The sequence below is a fragment of the Nelumbo lutea genome, chromosome 7, assembly GCF_056320005.1.
Source record: "Nelumbo lutea isolate HS-2025 chromosome 7, American lotus-T2T, whole genome shotgun sequence".
Lineage (NCBI taxonomy): Eukaryota > Viridiplantae > Streptophyta > Magnoliopsida > Proteales > Nelumbonaceae > Nelumbo > Nelumbo lutea.
In genome coordinates this window covers 59,241,562-59,255,110 of record NC_142690.1, presented here as the reverse complement: position 1 = coordinate 59,255,110, position 13,549 = coordinate 59,241,562, and the positions used below count along the sequence as shown (strand labels likewise).

At 39.1% G+C, this 13,549-nt stretch overlaps 1 protein-coding gene across 1 annotated transcript in view; it reads left to right on the top strand.

The window, feature by feature from the left end:
* The window catches only part of LOC148846585 (uncharacterized), a 30,324-nt gene extending 17,278 nt beyond the window's left edge, over nucleotides 1-13,046 (top strand). Inside the window, exon 3 of the mRNA XM_088955645.1 lies at nucleotides 12,538-13,046. Within this exon, the coding sequence (XP_088811771.1) occupies nucleotides 12,538-12,761 (224 nt within the window). The 3' untranslated portion in view covers nucleotides 12,762-13,046. The remainder of the gene's footprint in view (nucleotides 1-12,537) is intronic.
* Nucleotides 13,047-13,549: the final 503 nt, after the last annotated feature.

Sequence of the window (13,549 nt, the reverse complement as noted above, 5' to 3'; positions counted from 1 at the left end):
CATATTCCCAAAGTTCATTCTCTTCCTTGTTCAGCCATCCAATAACTACCTTGGAGTTGCCTTCAATGATTAAATCTTGAACATTTAATTCTTTTGCTCTTCTTACCCCTTCCAACACAGCCAAGACCTCTTCCCTGAGAGAGTCTCCTCCACCCATTGACTCAGAAAAAAGTGCCAAAACCTGTCCTGCATTCCTGAAAACACCTCCAATACCTGAAGGTCCTGGGTTACCTCCATTGCTTTCGTCAAAATTTAATACATAGCAATGTTTGGTTATCTCCTGTGACTTCAAGTTTGGGATATAAGTATTTTGTTCTGTTTATTGATGATTGCACTCATTATACTTGGATATATTTCTTGAGAAATATATTTGATGTCTTTCCCACCTTTAAAATTTTCTTGACTATGATAAAAAAATCAGTTTAATGCTACCATTGGCACCATTTGCTCAGCCTTTAGGGGCAAAGACTTTGATGGAGAATTTGGGGAGTTTCAAATCTAGTTGAGAGACCATGAAATCCAAAGAGTGTAGCATCAAGGAGGATCTCACCATCATCCTTACAAAGTTTCAGATTCATCTCAAGGGAAGCATCCATGCGTTTATTGTTAGTTAGATTAGCAGACTTCACAAGATCAAGAGCATATTTGTGTTGATCAACAAAATACCCACAAGAAGAATGAGTAGATTCTAACCCCAAGAACTGGTTTAGATGTCTAATGTTCTTCATCTTGAAGGACTGACTTAGAAGATGTTTCAATGAGGTAATACCAGCACTGTCATCCCTGATGACAAGGATTTCATCCACATACAAAAAGCAACAAGTGATTCCTTGAGGTCTCCTCAAGATGAACGATTAATAATCAGTAGACCTTTGGATAAAATTTGCATCTGTGAGTATAGTATGAAACTTCTCAAACCATGCCTGGGAGCTTGCTTGAGACCTATAGGAATTTCTTAATCCGACATGCCATAGAGGGGTTGTCACAATAGCCTAGAGATGGTTTCATAATAATTATCTCCTTGAGGTTTCTGTGCAAGAGCATTCTTGACATCCATCTAATGGATGGCCCATTGTTTGAATGTAGATATTAGCCAAAATCATACTAGCAATAGTCATTTTGGCCACAAGGACAAAAGTCTCCTCATAATCAATGTCGTACTCCTGTTTATACCCTTGTGTCACTTTGTGAGCCTTATATCTGTAAAGGCTCCCATCAGAGTTGAGATTCACTGAGTACACCCGTCTATTGTCAATGAGAGAAATACTTGTGGGGGTAAGTACTAATTCCCATATTCTCATGTGCCATTTGATGCAAGATCTTTGTGATTCAACACTATTCTTGCAACCTAACTGCATAATTGATATCTGGCCGATTAAGGCATAGATATAGGAGCTTTTCCACTAACCGATGGAACATAACTTTGTCTTCAAGCAACTCCCCACTCTCTGCACTAATCCTGTGGTTCTGTTCAATGGGTGTATCTGTAGGTTTGAGACCCAGCTTTCCAGTTTTATCCAACAGATCTAGAACATATTTCCTCTGAGAGACAAAGATCCCCTGTTTAGATCTAGCAACCTCAATACCCAAAAAGTACCGTAGTGCACCCAGATCTTTTACCTCAAACTCTTGATGAAGGAGCTGTTTGAGGGACTCAATCTCATGGCTGTCATTTCCTGTCACCACAATATCATCAACATATACTGCAAGTAGTGTCAGTGAGGACTCCACCCTCTTGATGAACAGTATGATCTGACCGGGCCTGTACATAACCGAACTTCCCAAGGGCTAGTCTGAATCTGTTGAACCAAACTCTAGGTGACTGCTTCAAACCATACAATGCCTTATTGAGCCGGCAGACCTTCTTACCTGCCTCTGTATCATAGAATCCATGAGGCAACTGCATGTAAACCTCTTCCTGCAAGTCCCCATTCAGGAAGGCATTTTTAACATCCATTTGGAACAAAGGCCAAGTGTGGCTTGCTGCAAGAGATAATAGAATCCGAATGGTGGTCATCTTGGCTACAGGGGCAAATGTCTCCAAGTAATCTATTACCATAAGTCTGAGTGAACCCTTTTGCAACTAGCCGAGCTTTGTACCTCTCAATGGAACCATCCACATTGTGCTTCACAGTAAATACCCATCTGCATCCAACTGGTTTCTTTCCTTTGGGCAAGTCAACTAGCTCCCAGGTATTATTTTTCAACAGGGTATCCATTTCAACTTGCACTGCACCTCTCCACTCCGGGACTGATAGGGCTTCTTGCACTGTTCTTGGAATAGGGGCATTAGCAACGGAAGTGAGATAGGACCTGTAGGAGGGAGATAGGCGATCATTGGACAAAAACTGGGAGATGCAGTGGGCTGTAGATGTGGTGCAATGCCGTTTTCCTTTACAGATGGCAATGGAAAGGTCAAGGTCATCTGCAGGGGGTGAGGTAGCAACAATGGAAGAAGTCTCTGTGGGCCCTGGGACTGGGACTGTAATATATGGACTTGGAGCCGCAGAAGAGGTTGGAACTGGCTGGGACTGCTAATGACCGGGATCAACCTGCCTGCATTACCTGTGATAGACTCTCAACTCCCGATCCCCCTGACCACCCTCGCTAATGCAGCTCTCATCACCCACTGGAATAGGTAAGGGTACAACCCCAAAAGTATTAACCCTGCCTTCACTGCACTCCCCCTGAAGAAAAGGACCCAAATCTCCACGCTCACTACTCTCCCCCTGAGGAGAGACCCGAGAATAGTAGGGTGTTTTCTCAAAGAAAGTGACATCCATGGATACAAACTTCTTCCCTGAGACAGAATCATAGCAGCAATAACCCTTTTGAGTTTGTGCATAACCAAGAAAGATGCATTTGGAGGCCTTGGGTTCGAACTTGGAGTGATGGGGACCGAGAAGCTGAACAAAACAGGTACAACCAAATGTTTTGAGGGGAATAGTAAACAACTCCTCATTGGGGTATAGAAGGGAAAAAGGAGGTTTCATATCAAGAACCCAGGAAGGAACCCGATTAATAAGATATACCGCCGTAAGGATAGCATCACCCCAGAAGCGAATAGGGACATTGGAGGTAAACATAATACTTCTAGCCACCTCCAAGATGTGCCTATTCTTCATTTCTGCAACCCCATTCTGCTGAGGTGTATGAGGGCAAGTGCTCTGGTGGATAACCCCATGATTAAGGAGGTACGGTGCCAATGGCTTAGCAAAGTATTCCTTTGCATTATTAGATCTAAGAACTTTGATCCTGGCATCAAACTGGGTGAGGATCATTTGGTGGAAGTTTTGGGTTAGGGCAGGCACCTCATCTCGTGAATGCATAAGATAAACCCAAGAAAACCGGGTGTGGTCATCAACAAATAACAAAAAATATCTATACCCACCCATAGAAGGAATGTGATATGGCCACCAAACATCAATATGCACAATATCAAAATAACTATTACTCATTTTATTATTCAATGAATAAGAGTTTCTACAATGTTTAGCAAACTCACAACTTTCACATTTCAACTGAGATGACTCAACAGACTCAAACAAAGTAGGAAACAGACTCTTTAAGGACCGAAAAGACAAATGACCCAATTGGTTATGCCAAAGCATAACCGGACTCACAACCTGAGAAACAAGTAACTTCTTATCCACTGACTCTTCCCGACGAGAACTCTCCCCGAGCAAGTAGATCCCATTCGTTTCACGGCCAGTCCCAATCACCTTCTTCGTCTCCAGGTCCTAAAAAACACATCGGTCAGGGAAGAAAGTTACTGAGCAGTTCATATGTTTGGTAATACTACTAACGGAAAGGAGGTTAGTATCAAGTTTAGGAACATGCAAGACAGAAGACAAGGAGATAGTATCTGACAGTTTGATGTCACCCTTGCCAGAAATAGGGACAAGAGAGCCATCAACTATAGATACTTTATCCCTATCAGAAGATAAGTGATAAGTAGTAAACAAAGAGGGCAAGCTAGTCATATGGTCAGATGCACCTGAATCTATTACCCAATAGGGTTCAGTAGTACCTGGAGCGGAGGCATGGTAGGCTGAGGCTCGAGTACATGAGTGTGCAAAGGCCGATGTGGCAAGGGTTGATGATGACTGCGGTGACTGAGCCGAACTGCCAACTTCCTTTTCCAACTGTATTAGAGTAGCCCAAACTGCAGCTAAGGTCTCTAATGGTGTGCCTCTTGTGCCAGATGAGGATGCTGAATCAGTAGTCATAGCCACATGAGCATTACCCTTTTTATTCCAAAATTTTGCCGGGACCAAATGTGGATGCAACTTCCAACATGTTACTTTTGTGTGTTTAGGTTTCTTGCAATGCTCACACACCACATCCCTTTTATCTTCCTTCTTTCTGTCCCTCTCTGAATCACCCCCTGTTTTGGGTTTGATAGCTACCAAGGCAGGTGTAAGCGGCTGAGGTTTGCATCATGACTTTCCTCCTGGTCTCTTCACTGTGCACTAAGGAGTATGCCTGAGAGAGGGTCACACTATCTCTGGTCAAAATCTGCTGCCTCACAATATCATATTCTGAATTCAGTCCTGCTAGAAACTCAAACACTCTGTTTGTCTTGATGTGCTTTTTATGGGTCTGAGCATCTTTGGGACTCTCCCACTCAAGAGTCTCTAAGTGATCAATCTCATGCCACAGGGACTTCAAGGTAGAGAAGTAGACCGGCACCGGTTTCTCTCCTTGTTTAAGGGTATTCACCTCACATTTCAATTCATATGCTTTGGCAACATTAAGGGGTTGGGAGTAAGTCTCTTTCATCACATCCCATATCTTCTTGGTTGTCTTTGCCCGTAAGTAATTTCGGCTGATGTGAGGCTGCATAGAATTACACAGCCATGTCATAACCAAGTAGTTTTCTTGGACCCACTTGGTATACATAGGGTCTCCCTTCGAAGGTTCTGCCACATCTCCCAAGAGATACCCTACTTTTCCCCTTCCCCCAATAGCCATCATGGCTGATTGGGCCCATTCCAAATAGTTTGATCCATCAAACCTTACGGTTATAATCTGAAAACCTGTCTCAGAACTACCACCATAACTGCTGTTTCCAAAACTGCCTTTTGCTTGATTCTTAAACTCCATTTCGGTCAAGAACCAGAAGTCTCAAAATTAGGGTTACTACAGTCAAAACAGCACTTGGACTATCAACCACAATCACAAAATCTGTATAGAACCAATCTGTACTCACAGTAAATGTGCATGAAACAGGTATAAAACTGATCTGAAATCAATAACCACACACAACAGCAACAGTTCAAACTGTTTTCACCCCCTTAGAAGAGTTCGAAACCCCAACAGAAAACTGAAAAACAGTTTGAAGAACAATCTGATATGCTGAAGCCAAATTGGGGTTTTAATCAGTCCTGAAAGCAAATTCTCAGCTGTACACTCCAGACAGTACCGTACGGATAAGGCTTGTAGTAGGGTTAATATGAAACCCTAAAAAACTGATCAATGTTGAGAGAACTATTAGGGTTTTCCGCAGTATTAGATCACAAGTTTCAGTCCAGTACTAGGGTTTGCCGCAGGGTTAAGAAAAAACCCTAGAGTGGTTCGGCCGCCCTTGCTAGATAGGTCCAACCTATCTTCTCTGATAGTACTTCTCTCAGAAAATAAAAAACTTACAATAGGATGTTGCTCGCTGCCTTCCAAGGTTACCCGAACCCTAGCCTTCTCTGATTCTTCCTGATCACCAACTCGCTGCAACTGTGGCAATTCTTCAAACAACTACTAATCATCTGGAGATCTCCAAGAACCAGTCAACGAACTCTAATTTCTCAACTTCCAACCTTAGATGGTTCTCATGTGGTCGGCTGGACTAGACTCACATGAGAAACCCTAGCTCTGATACCAAGTAGAAGTTCAGGACTGTTATCAGTCTTGAACCCTAATGAATTTCAGGTTCGAAAATAAGAAGAAAGGTAAAGAGAAAAGAGGAGGAAGAGGGAGGAGAAGCAGTAGAACACAAGAGTTGAAAAGGAGGAGCAGAAGCTTAATATTTTGCTGCCGCCACTTTAATTAATATTTATGGGTTATGCTCATTACATGGAAAGGACAGATCTGCCCTTAGTCTTTACATAACAAATAGAGCAAAATAAGACTGAAATAAATAACAACTGAAACAACTAAATGACCAATGGCTAACCCTAGGAAGACTAGAACACCTTCTACCCTATGGACACAGTGGGACCGTAGCTGTGGGGCCCACATCAGTGTTCTCTACATATATTAACGATGTAAAAAGGTGAGAAAGGATAATTGTGACTTGTGCCCTTCTCTTACAAGAACAAGTAAGCTGTACAAAGAAATGATAATGTGAATATAATACACCATATAATGCTTCCAAGCTCCATGATACAAGAAAAATAAGAATAGGGATCAGCCTGTAAAATCTCTACAAGCTACACACAATTGGAGGGGGGGGGGCTCTTCCCCTATAATCCATAAACAAGTTTACTTACTCTGATGATGAAACATTGTCAGCTTGATCATAGATACTATCATGACCTAAATGAGCTATTGGTCCACTGCTTGGTTCTCCCTGTGGGTATGATTGTATTTAACTTCCTAGTTCCACCTTCCTTGAAATTTTGATGCAGTCTTGGATGATGTTGTAAAACCTCCATACTAGCTTGTTTCTCTGTATCCACATCTTATGGCTAGTAAATAGGCCTCCCTTGCCACCCAATACACCCTTCACTGTTTCTGGAATAACAGTAAATTTCTTAATACAAATATTAAAAAATAAATTTTTGGAGAACTTTTTTTTTGTACTTTCATTGCAAAAACAGAGGGGAAGGGATCTACATGAGCCAGATATACAAGAGCAACCAGCCAAAGAAAAACCACAGAAAACAAGAAAATGCATCCCTCAGGATTTACAAAGGCATTGTAGAGTCTCTATACAAAGCATCTCTTCCCACTTTAGATTTGGCTAACCCATCAGCCACACTGTTGAGCTCCCTTGGAAACCACCTGAAATGGCAATTCAGGAAAGAGGTGATTTCCTTAATCTCATTGAAAAAACTGTTGAATCTCCAAGTGCAATCTTGCCAGTTGTTCATCCACAGAATCACCAATCTCGAATCTACTTCCACCACCACCAAGGCTATATTAAGAGGCATCACAGTCCTTGATCCCATCACCTCAATAAGGCACAAGTCTCAGCTTCAACAGCATCTGCCTCACCAATCGGCTCACTAAACACCTAGATTAGATTACCATTAGACTTAAGAATACAGTCCCCAATCCCAGCCTGTCTCCTATGGGCTATGGCTTAATGTACCTCTGCAGATGCCATCAAATTGCAGAATAAAATCTGAAGGTGGCCTTGGACATATGCTGGGCCTATTGGTTGCTGACACACAGGAAGAATTCAAGACTTCCTTCAAGGTCCTCTCCAAGTCTCCAAAATAAATACCTCTTAACTGCTTGTCAACTTTCATCCATGAGTTAATAAGGAACTGGTTTCTCCCTTTCAACTCTTCTAAGGACAAGCATTTTCCCTAAAAAATTCTCTTATTATGATCCTCCCAAGCACACCACATCACAGCATTAACCACAACTTTCCCAAAAATAATGCTTTCTTTCCTAGATTACAGCCTGCCCACTAGTTAAGGAGATCCTCAACCAAGCCAGGAAGGACCCACTGAAAAATGCTATTATGGAAGAGGTCAAGATAGAATTGCCAAAGGGTGTGAGCTACCTCATAGTTAATTAAAACATGGCCACAGGATTCCCCAACCTTCATGAACATGATACAAAAATAATGCTTTTCTTTCCTAGATTACAGCCTGGCTACTAGTTAAGGAGATCCTCAACCAAGTCAGGAAGGACCCAATGAAAAATGCTATAATTGGAAGAGGTCAATATAGAATTTCCAAAGGGTGAGAGCTACCTCATAGTTAATTAAAAAATGGCCACAGGATTCCCCATCCTTCATGAACATGATGCAAACATGAGGAGCAAATAACATTGGCCCTTTCTCTTCCTCAGGATCCTGTCACAAGTATTAATGCCACCACAGGAAGCCTCTCACACAAAGAAGCAACATCTAAGAGGGATCATGGAGAACCCTCTTAGAGAAGAGGAGTTAAAGTCAAATCTTCCTATCATATTGTTTCTGCTGGGATGAATCTTAGGACCGAAACAAATCTAAGAATGGACAAGCAGTCAGTGGATATAGGGCTGGTAATCTTGACCCCAACCCACCCACCTTGAAACGCATCCATACCCACCCATTCTATTGGCGGGTCAATATGGGTCGAGAAACCCATTAGGGTCAGTGAAAAAGGGTTAGGGTGGGTTGGGTTGAGGGTACCCATTAGGGTCAAGAAGGGTTGGGTTGATGGTTTCGCCAAGTCTCATAAAAAACGCATTTGAATTGACTCGAACTCAGGGCCACCTAGTGCGTCCATATCTTGCTCCAAATCTTCAATTCCAAGCCACTAAGCCACATCTCATTTTGTGATTAATATTGAAATAAAATAGATTTTATTAACTTTTGTGTTCACAAGCAATTTAAACAAAAAGCACATATTTATATTTAACAACACTAACTTAAAGCTAAAAAATAATATTAAAAAATAGTATTTTATAAACTAATAGAATAAATTATCTATCAAATCTACATTTATATAAAAAATGATTTTTAATATAAAAAATTTATACAAATAGAATATTAATAATAGAATAATTATTTTAATACTTAAAATTTATAAATTCACACATGATATGAATCTTAATATTAAATTGAATCTATCAAATCCATTAATCTACATTTATTTCAAAAAACGATTTTTATTTCATAAAATTTATAGAAATAAAAATATTAATAATGGAATAATTATTTTAGTAATTAAAAACTATAAATTTGTATATGATATGTATCTTGGAAATTTTAACAAATTTGATATACTCTAAGTTAAGATTATATTTTTATAAATTATTAATTGATATTTTAATTTGAGTTGATTTTTTGTTAATTTTAAAAATTAAAATAGTAAAATAAAATAATAATTGATATAATAATTAAAATATAATAGGTGCATATGTTTAGTGGCTTGGACTCTTGATTGATCCATTATAAATAAAATTATATGATATCTATGCATCCCAACATATTAATTGTAATATACTTCTTCATATATATCATTAAAATTTATATTTTATATGTATTTATATACTATCTTGTGATTGTTTTGATCTTAAATTTCGTGTTATTAATGTATTTATAAAATTTGTATGTATTTCCGTACCGTATCCATACGTTTCCATATTTTTTGTCCAGTACGATACCCGATACTGATGCTTTAATCCTTGGTTTTAGTAATTCGAAAGTCTCTATTCAGGTCGAGACTTCCTTCTACCATTTTTTGACATGTTTTTATGGTATGTTTTCATGTTTTCTGGTGTTTTCATGCATTTTCTACCAATTTTTTGGTATCTTTTTTGCAATTTTCTAAATTTTTCTGCAAATGTTATGCATTTTTTTTTTTGCATTTTCTGCAATTGTTTTTCTATTTCTGCATTTTCTATAATGTTTTGGTATTTTCTGCATTTTTGCAATTTTCTGGTATTTTTCTGCATATCTTTTGCAATTTTCTGCAATTTCTGGTATTATCTATAATTTCTGCATTTTCTGTAATTTTCTGGTGTTTTTTTGCACAATTTATGCATTTTTTCTAGCGTTTTCATGTAATTTTCTGTATATTTTTTTTTGAAATTTCTGCATAATTTCTGCATTTTTCTGGTGTTTTCATGCATTTCTGCAATTTTTTGGTATTTTCTGAAATTTCTGCAATATTTCTGCCTTCTTTTCATTTTTCGCAAATTTTCCGTTTTTTTTTTTTTGCATTTTCTGCCAAGTTTTTGGTTTTTTTTTGCATAATTTTTGCATTTTCAGGTATACGGGTTGGCCTGACCTGTTTCTGCCACATAGTACCTTGGTAGGGATTATTCTCTCAAAAATGTTATTTTCAGGTATATGGGTCCGGCCCGACCTGTTTCCGCCACATGACAGTCTTAAGATATGATTCCCTCAAAAATGTTATTTTTGGGTATATGGGCCGACTCGACCTGTTTATAGCACATGACTGCCTCGAGAAAGTTGGTTCTCTCAAAAGTTGTTATTTTGGGTATACGGGGGTTGGTTTGACCAATTTCTGCCATGTGGCAGCCTTGAGAGATGTTCTCTCAAAAACTGTTTATTTTTGGGTATATGGGCCGACCCGACTTGTTTTTGCCACATGGCAGCCTCGAGAGAGTTGGTTCTCTCAAAAGTTGTTATTTTGGGTATACGGGTCGGCCCAACCTGTTTCTGTATTTATAAGTGAGGGTAGGTGGGTGTTAGTATGGGTGAGGGTGGGTAAGGGGTCAATATGGGTGGGTCAAGGTTAGGGTGGGTTATGACCCTTTAACAAGCATTGATGAGGGGTCATGGTGGGTTGGTGGGTCAATATGGGTGGGTTGATATTCCCATTGAGCAGCTTGAGACTAGAATTGGAATAGAGGAAGATGAAAGGGAGGTTGGAGGAGATGTTGAAAAGAGGATGGTGAGAATCCATTGGAGAAGAAAGAAAGAAGACTGGTAGTGTGGAAATTGAGAAATTGGCTGAAGGATGTTGAGGTTGGAAAATCTTTTGCTGAATTAGAGAGGAGATGCAGGGAGGAGAAATTGAAGAAGACTGTAATTGGAAAATGAGGAGAGGGCTGGGATGAGGAAGTTGAGGGAAGGAAGGATGAGTCCGTTGAGGAAGAATAATAGTAGCAGTTCTGATTAAAGGAGTTCTTCCAACTCTTGTCTTTTGAATGTGGTCGTTAGTGGTTTGGGGAGAGATTTCACAGAAGGTCCTGATTAGAGCAATTAGAATTTTTTTTTGTTGCTGTTTTGGTGTTGTCTCCTTTGTTTTGGGTTAAGGTGTTGCATTAGCATCTTATCGGTGGTTGTATTCAGTTTTTATTTTATCTAATAATTTATTTAGCTTAAAAAAAATAGAGGGATTATGGAGAGCCAAATACTTTTATAGGGGAAATAGGGGTTATGTGTACCTGCCACCAAGGTATAAAAGAAAGATTTAATTGTTAACAAACTATTTGAGGAAATGTCCTGGATCCTGGGATTCAGCATCTGTTAATGCTCTACAGAAATTGAAGGAAAGAAAAGACCTTATTCCCCTCTAATAATAACTGAGGAGGTTACAATCTCCTTACTCCTTACTCAAGGCAAGTCCAAAAAGGCTAGGGTAAGTGGAGTAGAGGGGCTGTTTCCCTAGCCAGAGGTCAGTCCAGAATTTGATTCTATTATCATTTCTTAAGCTAAATCTCAAAAATAGAATAGCAACCCAATTTTCAGTATGCTTGGGAAATTTGGAAAGAAAGAAACACAAGAACTTTTGAAGGAAAATTGAAGAGCAAGGGAGGTTAGGTGCAATCATTGGGGTGAAGCTTATGGATTGGGTGTGGATTCTTTTAGAATTTGAAGGCTTTAAAAGAGAAGATTTGGATGGAATTTTTGGAGTACTACGAATTTTTAATAGATGCAATCTGTTCTAAAGAGATGTATTTGTGCCTTCTGTTTTTTTGTAAGTTTGTGTCAATTGGGTGTCTTATCACTTGGAATTCTTGTAATTTGTTTTTCATTTAATGAATTTCTTTTTTATTTATCTTCAAAAAAAAAGGAACCTTCCCAGGGTTGATTGAGGAAACTCTGTTGAGGTACATACTAGAAAATAAATTAATAAAAAACTCAAATAATACTGATATCCTATCACCCAAAATTCTAAGATTGGTGTAGGAATTGGAAAACTGATTTATTTCCCAATGAGTTCTTTCCTTGATTTAGTTTTTGTATTATCAAGATTCCCCAAGGAACTCTCACTAAGAGTAAGATTTTGATGGTCTTATTATTTAGGGGACGTTTTGGTGCTCTTTACTGGTCTGGATGTAAGGGGAAGACCAAGAGTAACCAACCAAAGGTGTCTCAGTTGGCAAGTTATCTGGCTATTGCCACAGGTTTTTTTTTTTTTTGCGGGGGGGGGGGGGTGGCACTGGGTTTGGGGGAAAGGCTACCCCATCGTGTACCCCATGAAAAAAATTATTCATTAGAATATATGAAAAATTATCTGACCTGGAAAACTTTGGTCTCTTTTCATTTTTCTTTCAGGAAAAAAAAAAACTTTTTTTATGACGAGTCTGACTATATTGACCAGAAGGCATGATCCCTAAAAACTGATAACCAATCAACTAGTATCGTAGAAGTGGTAAACCAATGAACTAGGTACTTGTCAAAATTCACCACTGGGGGGGGGTGCTGATGGTGAAAGTTCTGGCATCATAGAAGTTGCCTTCTGTGATTAGAGGCTCCTTTATACCTCACGCATCACTCTCTCTTTTTACCTGACTACCTCTGTTCTTGTTCCGTTTTAATTCTATCCATTTACATTCTCATTTGTGAGTAAAAAATAGTTAATATATATGAAAAACTTACTTCTCTCTCAAACTCTTTTGGAACAGGTTCAACACGGTTGTCCTCTGAATCACAAACACTGCTAAGTGGATTTCTTGCTGTTATATCGGTTAATATGGTTATTGCATTCTACATATGTATGGCAATGAAGGAGCCTTTACATAAACATGAGCCAGATCCTGCATTTCTTGCCAAAGCCAAAGCCAGTGTTAGCCAATCTGCACCAGGTCAAACTGAAGATTCTTCACAAGGTCGTGAGAAAAAAGAGTAGGAGCTCGGGTGGTATCGGCTTTTCCCTTTCAAAGTCCTTGTCTAATGCAGCTGCCAAACCATGTGAACTGGACCCCAAGAATTGGGCTATTTTACCCTGCTTGATCCACATTGGCTCATTTTCGAAATTTGCCAAATATTGTATTTGAAGAAATTAGTTAAGTTTGACAAAGCATTTGCTAAATTGGTTTGTGATCAGTATGGTATTTAGGGAATTCGAAGTGCATCATTCATGGACTATACCAACTTGATTATCACTGCAATGAGTTTATACGTTTCTATCAAATTATCAAATATTCTCTTGTACTGCCAGGATTAAGAACAAATTAAAAAAAAAAGGATAAAAATTGTATACACAGATTGACTTTAATTCTGGATGAAGATGCCCAAATTGAGCGGTGGGACTCTCTTCATCCAATTTACTGGGGGGCAACCCCCCCGGAGTGAACAAGGGTTCCCTGAAGCCCTTTTACCATAAGACCCTGTTCGTTTTTCGGTAAGTTATTTACTCGGGTAAATGCAGTTATCTGGGTAAGTTTTTCTTGGGAAGCACTTACCCAGGTAAGTGTATTTATTCATGTTCTTTTATTTCCCAAGTAAAAAAGAAAATGACCATTTTAGCCATAAAAATCCATTATTAAATGGGGCATTTTTGTCCCATTTAAGTGTTAGAATCTTTCCCCCCAAGTTATTTATCCACCTAGGAGGATACACAGGAAAATAAATTTTTCCTGGTCTTCACATTAATCTGAAAAACGAACATGGTATTCTTGGTCAATGGGAACCAAA